This window comes from Mchenga conophoros, linkage group LG14 (genome assembly GCF_057382185.1).
Source record: "Mchenga conophoros isolate Kocher_MC1m ecotype Shallow Benthic linkage group LG14, M_conophoros_male_GT1.1, whole genome shotgun sequence".
NCBI classification, from domain to species: Eukaryota; Metazoa; Chordata; class Actinopteri; order Cichliformes; family Cichlidae; genus Mchenga; species Mchenga conophoros.
The window spans coordinates 39,831,792-39,853,521 of record NC_140539.1 but is presented as its reverse complement, the minus strand read 5'-3'; the positions used below and the strand labels follow the sequence as shown (position 1 = coordinate 39,853,521).

Here is a 21,730-nt window from a genome sequence, read left to right as displayed (position 1 = left end):
GAGGGACAGAGAGAGAGAGGAGAGAGGGACAGAGAGAGAGAGAGAGAGGGGACAGAGAGAGAGGGACAGAGAGAGAGAGAGAGAGAGAGAGAGGGACAGAGAGAGAAGAGAGAGAGAAAAGAAGAGAGGGGACAGAGAGAGAGAGAGAGAGAGAGAGAGAGAGGGACAGAGAGAGAGGGGACGAGAGAGGGGACCAGAGAGGAGAAGAGAGAGAGAGAGAGAGAGAGAGAGAGAGAGAGAGAGAGAGAGAGAGAGAGAGAGGAGAGAGAGAAAGAGAGAGAGAGAGAGAGAGAGGGGAGAGAGGAGAGAGAGAGAGAGAGAGAGAGAGAGAGGAGAGAGAGAGGAGAGAGAGAGAGAGGGACAGAGAGAGAGAGAGAGAGAGAGAGGGGACAGAGAGAGAGAGAGGGACAGAGAGAGAGAGAGAGAGAGAGAGAGAGAAGGGGACAGAGAGAAGGAGAGAGAGAGAGAGAGAGGAGAGGGGACAGAGAGACAGAGAGAGAGAGAGAGAAGAGAGAGACAGAGAGAGGAGAGAGAGAGAGACAGAGAGAGAGAGAGAGAGAGAGAGAGAGAGAGAGAGAGAGAACAGAGAGAGAGAGAGAGAGAGAGAGAAGAGAGAGGGGACAGAGAGAGGACAGAGAGAGAGAGAGAGAGAGAGAGAGAGAGGACAGAGAGAGAGGGACAGAGAGAGAGGGGACAGAGAGAGAGAGAGAGAGAGAGAGAGAGAGACAGAGAGAGAGAGAGAGAGACAGAGAGAGAGAGAGAGAGACAGAGAGAGAGACAGAGAGAGAGACAGAGAGAGAGAGAGAGAGAGAGAGAGAGAGAGAGAGAGAGAGAGACAGACAGACAGACAGACAGACAGACAGACAGAGAGAGAGAGAGCGAGAGGGACAGAGAGAGAGAGAGAGGACTGATCTCGCTCACAGTTTACAAAGTTAAACTTCACATCAGAATAAAAATGATGAACCAACAGCACAACAGCTGTTCACAGCTGCTTCCAGTTCTGCTGGCGGCCTGGGTTTGAAGGTTATCACATGGTGCACGCTGACGCTTCTCCTCAGGCCTGACGCCGTCTGACTCTCCGCCCTGCTGCTCTGCACGGCGACCCGCCCACTCCTCCATCCCGCTCTGACCCGTTCAGCCCTGCGATAATTATTCTCCCGCCTGCCGTACATTTATCAGTGTCATCGAGCTCGCCGTGGCTCGTGTTACAGCTGCCTTCAAACATGTGTAAACAATATGTGTTGCTAGGTAACCCAGCATGCAGAGATTGTTGTCTTGCAGTCATCTCTGAGGTCAGAGTGACGTCCTCTTCGTGTCGTTCTTTCTGATCCACACAGGCTCCCGTTCCCTCCGTGACGAATGAACTGGAGTCCAGTAGAAACCACCGTGAGGCGACAGGTGTTGTTACGGGATTTTTAAATACAGAATGATCTGATTTCTTCTGCACAACCCAACATTATGAATCATAAAACACACTCAGCAGTCTGAACTTTGACTGAAGGGATCGAAGGTTAAAGCAGCCTGTCAGACTGTAACCACTCATTAACTGAACGACCCTTCAGTTAATGAGTGGTTACACCCAACAATCCAATTAATACCATCAGGAATGTGCGTCCTTCCAGCTCAGCTCGGTCACGCAGTTGAGCAGGCTCAACACGGACGAGTTCCTCTGTGATGGCAGCCAGAAGACTGTTAAACACACAAACGATGATTGTGCTTTTAAAGGCACGACAGCCTGAAGCCCACAGACACAAAGTCCGCTCTGGTGTTTTAATCAGCTGCTGGTTGTTTCCTGGTCGCTTCAGCAAATCTCTGCTCTGGGTTTTCCACCAACCACAAAGCAAAACAAAGGAAGTGAGCCGCCACTTTCAGCGTCCCGGAGCTTTTCCTTCATTTACTACATTACAGATAAGCTGCCGATTGGCTGCTTCGACTTACTGCACCGAGCCAGAGTTGTGCATCCTGCTCTGTTCCTGGGATGAACTCCTAAACCTGTAAATTATTCCAACACCGCGTCCCTACATGAGGTTGCCCGTGCACCGTCCACCAGCAAAGTTCACTCGACGGCTTCGTTTTTTGGCGTTCTCCATCGAGTCCCGGCCCATAAGGAAGGAAGTAAACGGGCTGAACCTTCTGAAAGCGCCACAGCTGAATCCCTTACGGAGGCGGGGCGGGGAGTTGAGTGGATGAAAACAAAGAGCCGAGCATCTGCACCGTTTCTATTTTATGAACTATTTCACCTCATTTAAGGGATCTGTGTTTAATGTTTTGGCTCCTCAAACAGGAACCTCCCAACGTCTGCGATGAAGAAAGTGTATTTGATGTAATAATCACTTATATGGAGCCTTTAGGTCAGGGGTGTCCAACTCCAGGCCTCGAGGGCCGGTGTCCCTGCAGGTGTTAGATCTCACCCTGGGTCAGCACACCTGAATCACATGATTAGTTCTTTACCAGGCCTCTGGAGAACTACAGGACATGTTGAGGAGGTCCTTTAACCATTTGAATCAGCTGTGATGGATCAAGGACGCATCTAAAACCTGCAGGGACACCCTCGAGGCCTGGAGTTGCCCACCCCTGCTTTAGGTGGTCCTACCAACCGGCTCTAACAAGGATCCAAAAATCTGTCACGTGATCCAGAACTTTAACCTCCAACAGCCCTTTGAACACAAGTGTGACGACCCCCCCCCTCCCTGTGGACAATGTCCACAGGACCTCGCTGCAGCTGCAGGCTCAGGGCTGGAACAATCACTCACTTACTTTTGTGGCAGGTGTGTCGAGCCGCCCCCCGCAGGCCTTACAGGTGTGTTCAGGTGGAGGAGACGGCTGGCTGGTGAAGGCCGAGTTGGTGTAGGACTGATGACGTCTGTCGCTTCGAGTGGGCTGATCCGCATTGGCTGTGTCCATACAGAGCCAGTTACAGCAGGACGCAAACATGGCTGACACACACACGCGCACACACAGAAAGACACAGGTTTATGGAGTTAAAAACACGTTCCTCTGAGTCCTTCACAATAAAAGCCTTTAATTTAAACCAGTTTGGCTTCATTTGCTCTTTTCGGCTCGATTATATGAACATTTTCCTTCTGCAGTGGGACACAAACAGCGGTGTGGTGTGTATGCAAACACACAACGATCCTGACTAAGGATCAGTAGCTTGTTGCAGGTCTGTGTCACAGAGCAGCTCCGACTTTTCCAGGTTTTCTCTTTTTCTCTGTTCGCTGGACGGACAAAACGGAAAACTGCAGAGCACGCATCACGATGGAGCTATCAAACTTCCCTGTTAAAACACTCTGGCTCTGAGCATGCTCACACGAGAGCAGTGATGAAGCGCCACTACTCAAATCACATACAGTGTTAGCGGGACGGAGATGAATAAAGATGATAAATGATGAAGTGTGACGCGTGGAAGACAAAAATGATTGACCAGACTGAGCTCGTACCGAAACATACACGGCCGCTCGTACACCTCTTCAACCGCTCCTCAACACAAGTATCTGATCAGCCAATCACACGACAGGAGCTCCGTGCATTTAGACACATGGATCAGAGTGTTTCAGAAACTGCTGATGTGCTGGGAGTTTCCCACACAGCCATCTCTGAGTTTACCGAGAATGTGAGAAAAGGTCCCGTGAGAGGCAGCTCTCTGGGAGACAATAGACAGTCTGCTTCAAGCTGAGAGCGAGGCAACAGGAACTCGAATGACCAACCCCAGTACGCTGACCCGCAGGTGCCACACCTGCCAGCTGTGAACAACAAACTGAAGCCACTAAACGACAATAGAAGATGGAAAAATGCTGCCTGGTCTGAAGCTCAGTTTCTGCTGCCCCAGTCTAACAGCATGAAAGTGTGGATCCTGCCTATATCAGGCTGATGGCGGCGTGACGGCGAGCGCGAGCTTTGAATGCCACAGCCCACCTGAGCATGTTACACTGAACCTCACCGGCTCCAGTCCAGCTTGTGCTCAGCATCAGTTACCATGGTGATCCAATAGGTATTAAGACAGTCGCTGTGACTAAGTTCAACACTTATTCTCAGCATGTTATTGAACGCTAACTTCAGATTAGATGCTTGCTGCTCAGGCATTTCTACTATATCATGTGAAATATTTGAAAACTTTGATTTTTAAAGTTTCACGTGACAAAGAAGAACTAAAATGAAAGTAAACACTTTAAACAGTAAAAACTGAAGTGAAACCACAAAGTCACGTCTGGAAACAAAAAGAAAAATTAAAAATTCACCTAAATTGTAAACAGTCGCTTTTATAAAGCAGCTGAACCTGACAGTGCTGCCCTCATCAACCCTCCACAGCTTTCGTCACCTTATCTTTAATCACTGATTGTTTCTGGTCATTTCAACAATTTCCCCATTTGCCAGACTCCATAAGAAAAACTGATGTTTCTTTCGCGTAGCGCTCGATAATAAAGTTGTATACTAAAAACTGCTCGCTGTTCTTATTCTCATCAACTCTGCTTCACGTTTCACAGAACTGGATTCTTACTTTACAAACATGACTCATATTTGTCTCCATAACAAACAGCTTTAATCTCGCTTTATCCAAAGACACGTGACCACATTTTACTGGAACTTCTGATATTAAAGTCTGAGTTCAGTATTTTACGCTACAGGTTTGTTGTTGTCGTGAAATAAACACTGTAAATGGCCAAAACAACTTCGTTTTGCACACAGGTGACAGTTAGCCGAATTCCGTGAGAAAAATGGACGTTTGTGTCGCGTTTGTCGCCGACGTTAAAAAAAGACACTGTGGAAAAACTGTTGAAATATTCCCGCTAATGTTCTGATGAATTCGGCTTTATGTTTCATAAAGTTTCGAGATTCGTATTTAATAAATCATCAACACGGCACACAACTTGACTCCGACTAAACTTCATCGGTATTCAAGCTGGCGTGTCATTTAAATGAGCATTGTTTAATTATAACTGAGAGCCGAATGAGAAAACGTCTCCATATAAGTGGCGTGAAGTCCGAATTACTTTGTTCAGAGATGATTATACACTTACCGGTAACTCACGGGACTTTAAATCCGACGGTTTGTTAACGGAATCCGGCATGTTAAGTCCGGGAAGTACCATCTGCGGCTAGGAGGCTAAAAACTATGCTAACGCTAGGCTGGTTAGAGAAGTTTGAAAAGAGCAAAGACTCAAAGAAACTCAGAGCAGGACAGACGACAGTAGCTCGGACACTTAGACCGGGTTAACTGTCTCACTTTACGGGTTAACTGACAAATAGCCGGGTCGGTTACCGACGTAATGAGGCGTCTTACCTGTTGATGACAGGGTTGCTAGAGCTAGCAGATAGCTAACTCCCGGACAAGTTGATGGTAGTTAAGAAACACTAACCAGCAGCTGCTAGTTAGTTAAACAACATGTCGACGACCTGAAGGAGGAAGTGAAGGAATAACAGGAGCACAGAGACACTGCGAGGGCTGAGACAACAACACAGCCAACCAGGAAGACTTCGGACGCACGCGCGCACACGCACGCACACACCGGAGGACGCCAGCATTTGTACTTAAGTGAATTACAACTTTGACTTATTTATAATAGCAGAAACCGTTTTTGAACTTTTATTTTTTCGAGAACTTTATTTAAGTGTAACCTGATCGATTACCCTCAGACTTGGATGATTACCTGTGCTAACAGGCCCCGCCCACAGGTGGCGCTCAGTTTGACTGGATTACTGAGTTTAAAGGAAATAATTCCAAATGCGTTTAGGATGGTGTGAGTGTCATAAAATACACACATCTACCACAATAAGGAGTAGATGTCAAACTCAAACTGAATGAACAGTAGACACACAGGTGAATGAAACCTGGAGAAACTCATTTAAAGCACACCTGTATTTTCTCAGCCCCGCCCCTTTACCCCACAACAGCAAAATACATGTTACAGGTCAGAACTGAACCACCGGTTTAATGAGTGATTGAGTTTATTCTGCCTGGTTACAGATACATACATCATGTATGAGAAAGCCTGCTCCCCTTCTTTTTACCTGCACGTTTAACTTCTGATTCAAACGGGTTTTTCCTTACTGCTGTTGCCAAGTGCTTACTCAAGTCGTGAGATCGTTGGGGATTCTCTGTACTGTTGTAGTCTTTACTTTATAATATGAAGGGCCCAGAGGCAACTGTAGCTGTGGTTTGGTGCTACATGCATGCATAAATTAAATTGAGCTGAAGGCTGTTTCTCAGCAGCTTGCTGCTGGGTTTGGGAGAGAACCGGTTATTAATGTAGTGGAAGCTGAAGCCCGACTGATCAGAACCTGTGGACCAACATCGGTGAGTTCCTTGCAGTAGCCCCTCACTGATGTCAGCGGTTCCAATATTGGTCCCGGTCTTCAATCTGGCGGACATGAACAGAAATAGGAGCGCTGCTGGCTCAGCGAGGCCCCTGAGCTCCCGGAACAAACCCTTTACTCTCAGAGCCAACCTGCCACTTCATGCTGACGTCCAGTTATAGTACCGAGACCTTCCGACTTTCTAAGCCTGTCCAGCGAGTTCAGTTTGTCCCAGGTGACCAGACTGTAAATGAAACAGCTGAAGTCAGGATACCTTTAGAAATGAGTGAAACTGCTTTAGATGTTGAACAAACTTTCTAAGAGCCCTCCCACATCCACCAAGACCCTCAGCAAGGTCCTGCAGCATCTCCGGAACCACCTCCAGCAGGTGTGTGATGATGTCACCTCTGAGCAACGACTGAAGGAGCTCCAACCAGCTGCTGGAGAGGTGTACCTGATGAAGTTGTAGACTGTGGTCATGTTTAACATTAACGCCGGTCACCGCAGCAGGAGCTGCTCGTCGGAGCGACACAGACATACAGAGGCAGAACAGAACGAGCTTTATTCTTTATTCTTCTTTCATTTGGAAGAAAAATAAAAATGTAATGAGGAATCAATGCCCCGCCTCCCCCACCCTGAAATTAAACACATTCGGGTTGGTATGAGGACAAAGATGAAGACAGTTTTATTGCCATAAACTCAAGGAAAGGAAAGTTCTAACAGTTGTTTATTCAGAAACGTTTCTGCATTTTACCTCCAAGAAAAACAAAAAAAAAACCACATGATGTCAAAGCGACGCAGACCCACACCTGAAAGCTTTCACCTGGGCCGGGTTTACAGCCAGTTTCCTGTCGGGCCACAGAGAAACACACAGAAGTTACAGGTTCCAGACCAAAGCCCCATCTTTATTGTACACAATCAACTTTACAACAATTTATCGGTGGACGCTGGCGTCTGACCCACACTGAAACCACCAAACAGCACAAAAAAAAGAAAAGAAAAAAAAAAAAAAAAAGCTTTCGGTTTCTTCTGTTCTGTCGGCAATGCGGCGTGCTAGCGCCACCGTCTGGTTGGGATCTGTGGTGGCGGCTTTAAATGACTCAGTGCTGTAATCAAAGACAGATGGAAGGAGAAAAAAAGAAGGAAGAGATGAAAAAGGGGAGCAAAGGAAGGGAAAAATAAAAGTTAAGAAAAACACTTTGAACTTATTTTGTCCTCCCTGATTTTTATGAATGAAAATCGTCTGCCTGGATTCGAGGGACCGTTCAGAGTCCAGAACATTTTCACTGCTTTAGCTGCCGTCAAGTGATTTAACCTCGCTCAGTGCGAGTACGACAGCGCTGCCATCATCTTTTACAAAGTACAGAGACTAACTGAGCTTCTCACAGATTTTGGAGGGTGGTGGGCCTGAACAGGAAACTTCAGAGCACATGGGACCACCTGACGACATTAAAGCAGTAACAGTTCTGCACATATCCGGTCGTTAAGTGATGACGTGACGAATCCTACTTCCGGGTCTAAAGTAGTCTGCGTTTAATATGGCTTTTGTGTTGTTAACATGTTTAATGTTTTGTATTTTCTTCTATTTGATCTCAAAAAGCTCCTAAAACAGTCAGTGATCACTGTTGACCTCCCTCGGCTTTTATTACCGCTAATCATTTATTTAAGCTCAGTTTTTAAAACCTTAGGATGTAGCTACAGCCCAGCCCGTGCAGCAGTATATGAATGACTAACCTCATATGTGGATGGATTATCTCAGTTGTTCTCCTGGCTGAAGTTTGGTCCTTTTACAGCATCCTGCCATGCGATTACATTTGTTCCTGACCACCGAGAACACTCACGTTAACTTTTATCGAGTGGAAAAAGTTAGCTTGTTTATATTATGCTAACATAGCTGTGTCGCTAGCGGTCACGTAGCACATCATTATATACCAGCTAGCCCAACTTCAGTAACCCTACAAACGTCACTGCTGTTTAGTTTTCTGTCTTCATTTATGCTGGAAGTGATAGCAGAGCTGTACGTTTGAATTTGTTTCCAAAACCCCGCAGTCAGGACATGCTATATTGTATTTAGATAGAAGCTAGCGAGCTAACTCCCTGCTAACTTCTAACTCCGTTAAATGTCATAAATTCCGTTTTCATGGATGCCTGGATGTTAAACTCAGTTGTTACACCTGGTAGAGCAGAACGCTGATCATTTTATTAAAGATGAAAGACTTTAGACAGTTTTTAACTCTCAGTAATGCCACAGTGATCGTTTGATATATGGACCTGCAGCGGAGTTTAGACCCAGACACGGCTAGTGACGTCAGACTTAACGACCGGATAGTTTATGAAGTTTGAGAATACGCCTACACATTTAGTCTCAGTGAGCCTGTAAAAACCTGTAAACCAAACAAACGGAGACAGAATCAATAGAGACCGGGCTCAATGTCTTCACTTATTTCTGCTGTCATTGCTGTTGGTGGTCAAACTTCTCTTACAACATTTCCTTAACATTTTCACCAACATTAAATAAAAGCTGGTAGATTTTGTTTCCTACAAAAATATGACGCAGTTCCTGAGAGAACAGTTCATAATCATTCAACTCATAATAAGGCGAACGGTGACTCAGAGCTAATGTTTCAGGAAAAGTTAAAAATCAAATGGGAAGAGCTAAAAGAAAAAAAGAAGAAGAAAAAAAATAGATACAATTAAATTAAAAAATATATATAAAAGTTTTCAGTGTGGATCAACAGACCAATCAGAAAAGATTCCCTTCTGTGTGTTCAGTGTGGGAGGCATTGTTAAAGCTGATTGGACAGGACACTGCCACATCGCTGCAAACCCGACAGAACACAGCCAATCAGAGCCTTTTCAAACTGTGCTGCATTCAGGGTCTGTTCTTCCACAGTCATAAATCAGGAAAACTAGTAGGATTTAATGATTCCCGAGGAGCTGTCTCCTGCACCTGAATGCACCGTTTTTTGATTTTTCATGTAAAATTCTGCAGACAGTGAATGCAGCACCTGTCTGTGCTAGCAGAGCATCATGGGAACAGAAGTCTAAAGCTTTTTAGCAGTTTACTTATTTCATCAACTGGGTCTGCTGTGGACACCTGAGTGGGCGGAGCTTGCTGAGAGCCAGGCATTAAACCCCACCCACCCAGGACGACAAGCTGCTGTAACGCTAACCAAATCAACAAAAGACACCAAAGATTAAAACAACAAAACAACTAAAGTGGGGGACATTTTCAACCAATCAGAGTGAGGGGGCAGGGCTGTAGTTCAACAACTATAAAATACAAAAAAGAAACACTAAAAGACTTTACAGGTTTAACCTCCGAGCTTCTTTCTGTTGGAGTAAATGTGGGCAACCGTTGACCCAGAAGAGGATGGGGCGGGGCTACAGGACAAAGCAGGTATGACATCACAGAAAGCGGAGGTGGCGGTGAGGGGGCGGGGCAGAGAAACCCAAAGACGGAACATGCATTGACGAGCTGCTCGCCGTGTTGTGTTTACAGGTTTATTACTGATCAGAGTGTCAGAGTGCGATTCGTCTTTATTCCCACTAAGAATAAATATTCTGCTCAAACTGAACTCAAACAGGAAGAAGAAGAAGAAGAGGAGGAGGGCAGCGTCCGCTCGCTCGCTCGCTAGCTGGCCGTCTGTCAGGAAGGACTAACTGTGGCGTCTAAATCACCCCGTTTGGCGTTTCTTGGTTAAAGTTCGCTCTCGCCCCCCTAACCTCCCTCTCCCCCGCCCCCTCCCTCCCTCCCTACGGCCGTGCGGCCTTCAGTCTCTTATGGTTTTTCTTTTGATATCACCTCCTCTCGCGGCTTCGCTCCGCCAAAGATGGCGGAGTTGGGGTTGGCGACCTGGTTGAGCGGCTCAGAGACGGTCCGAGGCTTCAGCTGCAGCCGAGGCCGCTGTGCACGCTCCTCTGCAACAGACACATAACAACAGACAGTCAGTGCACGCCGGGGGAACTTCCTGTTTTTAAATCAACAGACATTTTACTTCCAGTCAGGAAAAATCTCAACTGGGGGCTTTTTTCCAGAGAAGCATTTCTATAACAAGCAGGAAACACTCTTCTTTCTAACCCCTGTGTGGGACACCAGGAGGAAGCAAAGCAGGCCACCAGGGGGAGCCTCTAGAAACACAGGTATGTGCACATGCTGTGCTGATGTCACGCTGCTGTGTTCTCAGCTCAGCGTGTCAGGTGTATGCCTCACTGGCTAATCGGACGATCATCCGCTCAGGATTCTGATACTGCGATGACCCTTCCTACTCTCTCTGCTATCCTTCCTCTTCCTGGATTTGTGCGACAGGCGGGTCCTAAGACGTACACACCTGTTAGCACCTGGCTAATTGTTTTCTATGTATTATCAGTGTCACAGTCACTGCTGATACAGCGCTGCCATATTTTACCAAACCTAATCCACCTGTGTCAGAGCGTTGCTGAAAAAAACCAAAGCAGGAAGTCATGTCACCTTCAGACGGTTCCCTGAAGTCTGTCGTTCCTCCGCGTGGGGGTCCGTCTCTGTAGCGACCCATCCCTGCACCTCCACCCCTTCTGTCACTAGGGCGACTGCCACCGCCTCGACTCCGCCCCCCCATGTAGTCATCATCTCTAAAACCTGCAGAGAGACAGGTGAGCAGACAGACGCGCACACAGGTGAGTGTTCAGATAGACGGCCACAGGCGCCCTGAAAGAGTCCAGACCTGGAAATGAATATGAGATGGTTGAGGTGAAGGGCATGATGGGGGAAAAACAGGGTGTGTCCAGCAGCTTCAGGAGGCGGAGCCAGACACTAGTTACCACTTCCTGTTTGGTGTGTTAGCCTCTAACGTTAGTCTCCCTTGCTGGTCAATCATGCCTCACCACCAGAGCAATAATCAGAATATGGCCTCACATCATATATGTAAACAGAGAGCAGTGCACGTCTGCCGTCTAAATATTACTTTGATTAGTTTTACTGCTTTAAAAAAGTTTGGAGGCCGAGGAAATTTTCCTGCCGTCCCATTGGCTAGAACCCAGCTGGCAGTGCCCTGATTGGCCGCTGGAACGCGATGCTGTCCAACCTGAGCTGCTGAACTCTTTGACCGCACCTCCTCCTGGCTGGTCGAAGTCCTCACGGGAGTCGCGTCCTCCTCCTCCTCCTCTGGGAGCGCCTCGAGAGCCTCCTCGTCCTGCAGAGGACACGGGGCAGTTTAACACTGAGGGGGGAGGGGGGGGGGGGGGAGAGGAAAGAAAACAGAGGAGGTGGCAGCACCTCCTGCTGGGAGGGGCTACACTAGAGAGGCGAAGCTTGTTAGTGGTCCATGAGCCAATCGGAGTTAGAGAGAAGCAGCAGCACTCTGAACACTGAAGAAGGTGAAAGGTCAGCAGGAGGAGACGTCAGGTGGCCTCCACCTACCTGCAGGTGACTACGAACAGCAGGGAGGTGAAAGGAAAAGGGGAGGTGTCTGTGGAGGTGAGGATGAAGAAATGAAGCATGAAAGATGAAGAGTCCTCCTCAGAGTCACAGGGCAACATCAAACATGCTTCGTCTGCGTTTCCTTGAAGGCTGGACTTAAATCTGAATCAGATTCAACCGGCGCCCGCCTCCAGCACGTGTCAGGACCTCTCCCCTCTTTTCCTAAGCCCTCATCACTTATCCTAATCACCTTTTCTTGGCCTTGATCAAGGAAACATGGTTAGGAACAGGAGCCAGGAGGTCTTCTTGTATCAGGGAGGTCCCAGCACCACGTGACCTCCCTGATACATTACAGTTTGGGGCGTATCGCGAGCAGGCCCCGCCTCCCATTGGTTAAAATGTTCAACTTTATTCATAAAGCGCCAACAAACACTTGAAGCTTCTACTAACGTCTGCTGGAGCTATCGTTTGGGTACGGGCGCCGTCGAGCAGGGATGCCCTGTCCTGCGTCCTTAACTGACCAATCAGCACAGACTAGCAGAACACTGATGATTTATGGGCAACTCAGCTGCAGAAAAATGTTTTGGTAAAGAATTTGGTGAAAACTATTTTAGCCGTCTTCTGCTCCAGGTCACTGAGGAGCACCTCAGAGCTTTCCCGTTTCGAAACGCACGCCTGATTTTCTCTGGGATCTAACTCCAGCCTGGAAACCTTCCTACCACGTTAGCACTCTTCTTCTCTGCTCGTACCTCTGCCGTCGTCTTTCCTGAAGCCAAAGCCGCCCGCTCCTCGTTCTTGTCTTCGTCCCTCTGCGATGTCCACCCTCAGTGACCTTTCACCTAATAACTGCAGGTCAGAGTTCCTGTCAGACAAGACAGCAGCGTGGCACAACCAGAAAACGTCGGGTTTATTAAATCAGATACTCACGGCGCCGTCGTATGTCAAAGCTTCTTTTAGAGATTCCAAATCGTCAAATTCAACATAACAAAAACCTGAAAGAGACGCAAACAGTCAGACAGGAAGTTTCACCTGAGGCAAACTTCATCATCCCCGACACCCACACCCCCTCCGAACCTTTGAACTTGTCTGTCTCTTTGTCTCTGACCAATCGGACGCTGCGGATGTTGAGCTCTTTGAAGATGATGTCGATGTCTCCCTGCACCGTGTTGAACGGCAGGTTTCCCACGTACGCCGTGAACGGAGGCTCTGTCGGCAGCTCCTTCTGCTTCCTGGGGCCTCCGGAACCGCTGCCGCCACGGGGCCTGATGGGAGGGGGGACAGAGGATCGTGAGACAGGGACACAAGTAAAGAGGATTGTGGGATGTAGAGGTCAGACTGGACCAGAGTTAAAGACAACAACTCTCCACACATTAAGCTCACTGGTCTTCCAAACTGGGAGTGCTCGCTTTGGAGTCTAAACAGGAAATGGCGGGGACAGAAAGACCTAAAAGCTGCAATCGGCCCCGTGATGCGTTCCCAATGACTTTATGAGCTCGGTCGCTCGTTCACGGCCGTTTTGTGAAACGGAATGAGAGCCTGACCAATCAGACGATGCTGTTGGACGATACTGGCTCTCTGTCGATCTTATTAATGAAAATGATCAATAAATGAAGATTTAAAAAAAGAGACAAACAAGTAAATAAATTACTACACATAACGAATGTTGGAAATCTGTCTGAAAGGAAAAACCATCAGCTGTAGTTTGATGAACGATCAGAAATAATCTCACAATCTGCCAGAGCTAAACTTTACATTTTACATGAGTTTTTTTAAACATTTCAAGTTGCTATGCATCAGTACAACCCTTATATGTCAAACTTTAATAATTTGTCTGTAAAATGTCCACAGTAATTACATACATTATTTAATAAGCGGAATAAGCCAATAAGAAATATCAAAATTGTAAGAAAGAAAAGTTGCACACAATAGTTTCCAACCACAGGAAATGTATTTTGAGTCTTCAGAATTTCATTTGTGAGACTCATTTTTAGAAACTGGAGCAAAATGACAAACAAAGCATCAAAATAAACCGTTTCCAGTATTCCAGCTTTGACAGGCTTTGGAGGAGGAAAAAAACTACAGTTCCTGCAAAAATGACATCACTTCCTGTTTTCACAGCTAAAGGCACACTGAAACCACACAATAGTTGATGCTCACAAGGTTATGACGTATGCTCCAACATAGGAAGTGCAAAGAACAGCTGATCAGATCACAAATCGTGCGTCTGGAGCGGTTTTTGTGATTTCTGCAAACCCGTTAGTGGAAGCAAACAGCGGTCTGGGAGATGTTGAATGTGTGATACGTAAGTGCACATCTCTAGTTTTATATCCATTTATAGGAATTATTGCTCTAACTTATCATTATAACGGGTAAATCTGCAAATTTCCACCAACTGAACAACAAAAATAAATAAATAATCATAATTGGAATTTATGACGCTTTGAAGGTTGGGAGTGGTGTGTTTACGATGCCAGTAAATCTGTGTCCTGTTGTTCTTATCAGGTAAAAAGACGTTTTTTCCATCTGCTTGACATGCTGCCGTGCACCCGTCAGTGTAGATCTGCGTTTCAGAGCAGCTGGTTTAACCCTCTGTAGCTGCTCAAACTTTGAAACAATTATAAACTACAAACCGGACTCAAAACTCTGAGCCACTTGGTTATCGCTCTGCTGTGTGCTGCTCCACCTGCTCCTGGATCACTGATGGAGGTCTGATGAAGCAGGAACACAGCCAGAGGAGCTTCGGCCATGCAGTTTGGGGTTAAAATGTAGGAGCTGAGCAGCGCGTCAGCCTGCTCTACATGAACAAAGTCAGCCAGCTTGGCTCCTGCTCGCTGCTATTTGGAGTTGATTTGCATCCATCGCTGACCGGTTGTTGTTGCTATGATACAAACGCGCAGCTAAAATCAGGTGTTGCATATAAAACATGCTGGCAAAGGAAAAGTACCGACACTGTGTTGTGGTTTGATCAAACTGAGGCTTTCTCAGACTGTTTGGCCTGACCATAGATGGACCGCCCACCCCCACAGGCCCACTCTCAGCCTCCAGCACTCGTCCTAACACAGCAACTTCAAACTGAGTGCTGCAACACTTTATACTATGCAGCCACCACAAAAATCCCTCAACATGAGCGATGACCTGACGACCTTTGGCCAGTAATAAAGGATTTCAGACAGGGTTCCCCTGTGAAGCTGAAACAGACCCTCACTGAGGAGCAGTTTTCTCACAGTGTTTCCACATTCACACGTCAAAAGTGTTACCTCAAACTGCCTGCAGGAGTCGTTTAAACTGAAGCAAAAATTTGTGCTGCTCCCACACACCACCTTTTCTTCTTAAACACAGTAACAGCAGAGAAACTGATGAAGCTTTAACTGACTTGTTGGAGGCTTTGTTACAGGCTGCCAGCAGCAGCATCTCCCTGTAGCAGGAATGCCAGTCGCATGCAGAACTCCACACCTTCCACTAGCTTTGGCTTTAAAATAAATGGGATATCTGGGAAACTGGGACTCGTTTTCACAGACACAGACTTATTATAAACAACAAATCTATTAATAGATGTTTGGTTCTTATAGATTATGTTGAGCTTCTTTACGAACCAGTAAAATTCTGACCTACTGACATGGAGCCAGCTGCTAAACTCTTGAAGCAACAGTCTGGATTCAGATCTGAAATCAGCCGTCTAGCACCCTCAAACAAAGCTTCATGCAATCACAGTCTGCTCTGCCTCATTTTGGAGCCATCAGGAGATCATCTTAAAAAGAGTTATACATAAATTTTTCACTTATATTGCAAGAAATCCCCACAAACAGAGGTCCAATAACGTTCAGGACAGCGGTGCAGAGTGACTAGAAGAACAATCAAGACAACATCTGGAGCTCTGCTCCCTCCCTGCAGGACTACAGCGCCCCCCACTGTTTCAAACACAGACAGGCTTCAACATGTGCCGACATGGACCTCAGTGCTCTGAGAAGATGCTCAAGCAGAAGTTAGCACAGTTTGATTTACCAGACATTACCTTCACACAGTTTAGTCTGGTTTCTGTTTTATGTATTGTCTTTGCAGGGCTCAGCCACTCAATCAGCCCAGACTCCTTCAAACTCTACAGCCCACCCTGCTCCAATGGAAGCATGCAATGAGGGGAATTCCCTCCACTCCTAAAATATAGACTTCAGGCCCCATGTTCAGCCCCAACGTTTATCCCCTCTCATCAGATTCAGCTCCTGACAGAACAACTGATGAAGAAAAGCAGCCCTTTAACTCTTCATCATTCTCTAAACTTTGATTAAAATTTGGTTTGGTGCTCCCGAAGAAACAGAAATAAAGATTAATTGCTGAAACAATTAATCGACCAAAAATTAATCTCAGCAAACTTTCGGCAAAAAAAACCTGTTTTCTATTAATTCGTTCATTAAGTCTGTGATAAAGGAGAGAACATCAGTCCGATCTTCTCACAGGTGACTCCTGCCTGTACTGATGTTAAAGCTTTGTGTGCTGCAGACATCCTGAAGCCCCCTCCCTCCAGGAAAAAAAAAATCACTTTTTTTAAAAAAAATCGTTTATCAGCAATCAGATAACAACACACAGTGCCACAGAGCGTAAAACAGCCGCTAACCTGACGGTAAGCGCATCTACCGGCTCTAACCGACTCCCACCCTCAGCTCTGACTGCGACGTGGATGGATGTGCAGCAGGGGACACATGATGCAGCCATGCGGGCAGCCTGCAGCTCCGCCACCGCCTCCACCTAAACCTACTGCGGCCTCCTTCCCCACCACTCGCCTCCACCGCCTCAAAGCCACACGCGCTGAGTGGGTATCTGTACCGCCAAGCTGCGGGACGATCCACGCTACACTGGAGAGCCTGTTCTTACTGTCTACATCTAGCTAGCCGCTTGCTAACTGTTAGCATGTCAGCTACGAGACCGCGGTGTTTCCCGGCTGATATCTCCGGGATACCCTCATGCCTGCTCGGCCTGTTCAGTAACCGCGGGGCGTGTCGAGCTTCGGGGCCTACACAGCCTGCTCCCCTGACTCGGGGCGGACAGCAGCGGGAAACACGGCGACGGTCCGGTCGAGTTTGCTCTTCGGGGACACAACAAAGCTGCCGTGCACGGCGGAAACTCACCCTCGGCCGCCGCCGAAGCTGCCGTAGGCCCGGTCCCGTTCATCGTAGTTGTCGTAGTCCGCCATTACTGCTGCTTGTGTGTTGGAGGAGGAGGTCCTACACGTCACACACACAGCGGGTTTAGCTGCCCGCAGAGCGCCTGACCGGTGATATCACACACTAACTTCTTTTTTATTAATTATGTTTTTTTTTAATTCAGTTTGAAAAGAAATATTTATAATATAAGCAATGAAAACACAGCACGAACGTGAAAAACACACGAAACTATATGGAATTGTTAAAATAAATACAAAGTAAACAATAGTAACAGTTGTTAAAATGTCATAATCCTGAAGCCAATAAATGTTTGGCCCGTTGTTGCCTTTGGATCGCACTAGTGATGGGAATTCCGGCTTTTTTTAGGGAACCGGCTCTTTCGGCTCCCAACCGGCTCTTCAGGTTGTTTTGTTGCTTTAATTAATTTATTATCAACAACAATATAAAATTATGCCCAAAAGGAATTACTAATGGAAAAAAAACAAACATGTTTTTTAATATATGTTTATTTATAAATATAAAAGCACAAGCAAAGTCCTAAACACATTTCTAGAGTTAACTGAACTTCCAAAACAGAGCTACCTAGATCACCTAAATTTACCCGTTACTACCACACACCAAATCCAGTCGTTGGTACTTCCTGGCTTGTGTAGCCACTAGGTAACAAAAGCACCCTGAAGCACTTCTGTTGTGTCTTGTACATGTTTTGGAGTTTGTACGTGCTTTGTCTCTAGGTGCCACCGTAAATATACTTTTATTCATTCACTCCACATAAAATGTAATAAATTAATTATCCATCCATCCATTCGCTTCTGCTTATCCTTTTCAGGGTCGCGGGGGGCGCTGGAGCCTATCCCAGCTGTTATAGGGCGAGAGGCAGGGTACACCCTGGACAGGTCGCCAGTCTGTCGCAGGGCCAACACACAGGGACAGACAACCATTCACACTCACATTCACACCTAGTGGCAATTTGGATTATCCAATTAACCTATCCCCACAAGCTGCATGTCTTTGGACAGTGGGAGGAAGCCGGAGTACCCGGAGGGAACCCACGCAAACACGGGGGGAGAACATGCAAACTCCACACAGAAAGACCCCGGCCTGATGGTGGAATTGACCTCAGGACCTTCTTGCTGTGCAGCAACAGTGCTAACCACCGTACCATAAATTAATTATATAATACAAAAAACAACTATTTACTTTTCAACTTTTAACTATTTAATATTTCAGCCTTTTCCTTTTAAACAAATTTAAAGTGAAACAACACAAAACACTGCAAACCACAACACAATTAAATATAAATGAAAATATGAAAACAAAAAGAAGATGCACATTCTCTGTCATATGGAGCTGCATGAATAAACTTTCTGAATCCTTTATCATCTGCAACTGAAAATAGTTGTGTATGATTACTATACCTTTGTAATGTTGTTGTCCCTGCCTCTCTTTTTCTCTCTCTCCCTCCCGCTCTGTTCCTGTGCTACTGCCAGTGTAACTACCGCCCCTCCCCCCTCTGCTCAGTGCAAGCACAAGGCTCGCGTGCGGAGTGAAGCGGAAAAAAGGGCGAGAGAAGGAAAAACCCCACAGTTCCCAATAAGGAGTCAGCTCGCGTTGTTCACTTCAAAGAGTCGGCTCTAAGAGCTGTTTCGTTCACAACCGACACATCACTAGATCACACCACTGACTCCGTTTAAATCATGTGGCCACACCTCACCAGAGCTCCACTATATGTCTGTCCCTCACATGTTAAATGTTAGCCCAGATGCTTTTCTGTCTCAGAAACTGATAAAACACACAAGGTCTTTGAGACCTTTTTTCAAAAGTCTTTCTGTTCATAAGCAATACTGTATTTTTGGAGTAAACATATGAATAAAGCATCTACAGTTGTTGTCAGACGTCTTTTTCCACTCATTGTAATGTCTGATTGATTGATTGATTGATTGATTGAATCTTTATTTGGAACATGTTGAAAAAGTATAAAAAAAATAGAATTAAAAGAGACAAATGAACAAAGCAAACAAAAGGAAAACGAGCAACCACAACTCCAAATAACGTCCATGTTCAAAAAGGAGCAGGAAGAAGCATAAGCTTATTTAATCCCACCCCTTTTCCACTATCTAGTATCAATAGACTACAGAAATACCTCCTCTCAATTACATTATATGATATGTGTAATTTTTTTTTTTTTTTTTTAAATATATACACATATATGTTTCTATCTATCCATACATACGTATATACACACATACGCACATATACACATTTTCAATAACCCCATTAACACCTCAAGGATACACAGCCTACAATTATATAGATGGCGCCGGTGAGGTCGGCTGCCGTCACGACTGCTCCGACCACTTTTTCTTTGTCTTTGTTTTTTAAGTTAGTTTTCAGCGTTTCTAAATCGGCAAAATCATCACCATTGGGTACATTAGGTATGACAGTGACACTCTTGTTTCTATTGGTATACAATGTACTCACAATTCGAAGTTTTTAACTCCGGATCCGAGCTGGCCGAGTGAGATCTCGAGGGAGAACAAAGGGAAGCGGCGGCGGCCTAGAGGGAAGCGAGCCGGCGTCAGGAACAGGCTGAGAGCTCGTGCACACCGCACACCTCTGCCTAGCATCCTGCTCGCCAACGTCCAGTCACTGGAGAACAAGCTTGACGACCTCAGGGCCAGGATAAAGTTCCAGAGAGACATTCGGGACTGCAATCTCCTCTGCTTCACCGAGACATGGCTGAACCCAGCGGTGCCGGACCACGCCATCCAGCCGGCCGAGTTCTTCTCGGTTCACCGCATGGACAGGACACGGGACTCGGGGAAGTCAAGGGGAGGCGGCGTGTGTTTAATGGTGAACAACAACTGATGCAACAGTGCGAACATTGTTCCTCTCACACGCTCCTGCACACCAAATCTGGAACTACTGTCCATCATGTGTCGTCCTTTTTATCTACCTCGGGAATTTACATCGGTCATTGTAAGTGCCGTTTATATTCCACCACAAGCGGACAGGGTCACCGCCTTATGCGAGCTGCATGAGGCACTCACACAGCACCAGACACAACACCGGGACGCTGCGCTTATTGTGACGGGGGACTTTAATAGCGCCAACCTCAAACGCGCAGCGCCGAACTTTTATCAACACATCACCTGCCCCACCAGGGGTGAAAGGACACTGGACCACTGCTACACTACGGTCAAGGACGGCTACAAGGCACAATCCCGCCCTCCGTTTGGCAAATCTGATCACGCCGCCATCTTCCTCATGCCAAAATACAAACAAAGGCTGAAACAGGAAGTTCCGGTTCAGAGGAAGGTCGCGCGCTGGACGGATCAATCGGTGGCCGCGTTACAGGACGCACTCGATGACGCAGACTGGGGCATGTTCAGAAACAGCTCCGACGATGACGTCAACGTGTTTACGGAAGCGGTTGTGGGATTCATCGGGAAACTAGCGGATGATACCGTGGAGACAAAGACTATCACAACGTTTCCCAACCAGAAGCCGCGGGTGGATAAAACCATCCGCGACGCTCTGAGATCCCGCACCGCTGCCTACAACACGGGACTCATGACGGGGGACATGGACCCGTACAAAGCCGCGTCATATAACGTGCGGAGGGCGGTGAAAGAGGCGAAGCAGCGCTACGGGAGGAAACTAGAGTCACAACTCCAACAGAGTGACTCTAGGAGCCTGTGGCGGGGACTAAGGACAATAACGGACTATAAAGCACCAACAACCGGTATGACGAACGCGGCCGTGACTCTGGCAGACGAGCTGAACACTTTCTATGCTTGCTTCGAGGCTGCAGCTAAGGACTCCAATGATGCTAGTGTTAGCGGCGCTAACGGCTGCAGACAGGAAGATACTGCCAGCACCGGAAACGTGCTCGTCATCTCCGAGCATGAAGTAAGGAGAGCCTTCAAGAGAGTGAACACCAGGAAAGCAGCAGGACCAGACGGCATCCCAGGTCGTATCCTCAGAGACTGCGCATACCAGCTAGCTCCTGTGTTCACTGAGATATTCAACATCTCTTTATCTCAGTCGGTGATCCCCACATGCTTCAAAGAGTCCATCATTGTTCCTGTCCCGAAGAAACCCCACCCTGCTTCTCTCAATGACTATCGCCCTGTAGCCCTCACCTCAGTAGTGATGAAGTGCTTTGAACGCCTGGTCAGAGACTTCATCATTTCTTCACTACCAGACACACTGGACCCACTACAGTTCGCTTACCGTCCAAATCGTTCCACAGACGATGCCATCTCTCATCTCCTCCACACATCACTCACTCACTTGGACACTAGAAGGGGGAATTATGTTAAAATGCTCTTCATAGACTACAGCTCTGCATTTAACACCATAATTCCCTCCACACTCACCACCAAGCTGGAGCATCTGGGACTCAGCTCATCTATGTGTCAGTGGATCTCCAACTTCCTAACTGGCAGACCACAGGCAGTAAGGATGGGCGGACATGTCTCAGCCTCCACCACTCTCAGCACTGGAGCCCCCCAGGGGTGTGTTCTGAGCCCCCTGCTGTACTCTTTGTACACATATGACTGTGTGGCCACTACCAGCTCCACCACCATCATCAAGTTTGCTGACGACACCGTCGTGGTGGGCCTGATCTCTGATAACAACGAGACGGCCTACCTGAAGGAGATTAGGAATCTGGAGAACTGGTGCCAGAGGAACAACCTCCTTCTAAACGTCAGTAAGACAAAGGAGCTGATAGTGGACTTCAGCACTAAGCAGGAGAGGAACTACCAGACCCCCGTCATCAACGAGTGCCCAGTGGAGAGAGTGGACAGCTTCAAATACCTCGGAGTTCACATCACACAGGACCTGTCATGGTCCTGTCACATCAACACCGTGGTGA

At 47.0% G+C, this 21,730-nt stretch overlaps 2 protein-coding genes across 6 annotated transcripts in view; both read right to left on the bottom strand.

Moving 5' to 3' along the window:
* Window positions 1-5,562, bottom strand: part of rffl (ring finger and FYVE-like domain containing E3 ubiquitin protein ligase) — a 15,263-nt gene extending 9,701 nt beyond the window's left edge. The window contains exons 1-2 of one of the 2 annotated variants that reach the window (XM_085244524.1): window positions 5,282-5,562; window positions 2,758-2,936 (exon numbers count right to left, since the gene is read on the bottom strand). In XM_085244524.1, coding sequence (XP_085100650.1) covers window positions 2,758-2,934 — 177 coding nt within the window. In that variant the 5' untranslated portion in view covers window positions 2,935-2,936; window positions 5,282-5,562. Of the gene's footprint in view, window positions 1-2,757; window positions 2,937-5,018; window positions 5,208-5,281 lie in introns of those variants that run through there. The other variant, XM_085244525.1, reaches the window with a different exon arrangement.
* Window positions 5,563-6,956: 1,394 nt separating this feature from the next.
* eif4h (eukaryotic translation initiation factor 4h) lies at window positions 6,957-16,956 on the bottom strand. Of its 4 annotated transcripts, XM_085244527.1 has the most exons (8): window positions 16,813-16,956; window positions 12,767-12,954; window positions 12,620-12,684; window positions 12,442-12,538; window positions 11,358-11,465; window positions 10,766-10,912; window positions 10,100-10,215; window positions 6,957-7,400 (listed from the first exon to the last, which is right to left on the bottom strand). In XM_085244527.1, exons 1-8 carry the CDS (start codon window positions 16,875-16,877, stop codon window positions 7,395-7,397), a joined length of 792 nt encoding a protein of 263 aa, XP_085100653.1. In that variant the 5' UTR covers window positions 16,878-16,956; the 3' UTR covers window positions 6,957-7,394. The 4 variants fall into 4 exon arrangements, with proteins under 4 accessions (XP_085100653.1, XP_085100652.1, XP_085100654.1 ...); XM_085244526.1 differs by lacking the exon at window positions 6,957-7,400 and having other exon boundaries at window positions 10,076-10,215; XM_085244528.1 differs by lacking the exon at window positions 6,957-7,400 and having other exon boundaries at window positions 10,076-10,215; window positions 11,385-11,465.
* Window positions 16,957-21,730: the final 4,774 nt, after the last annotated feature.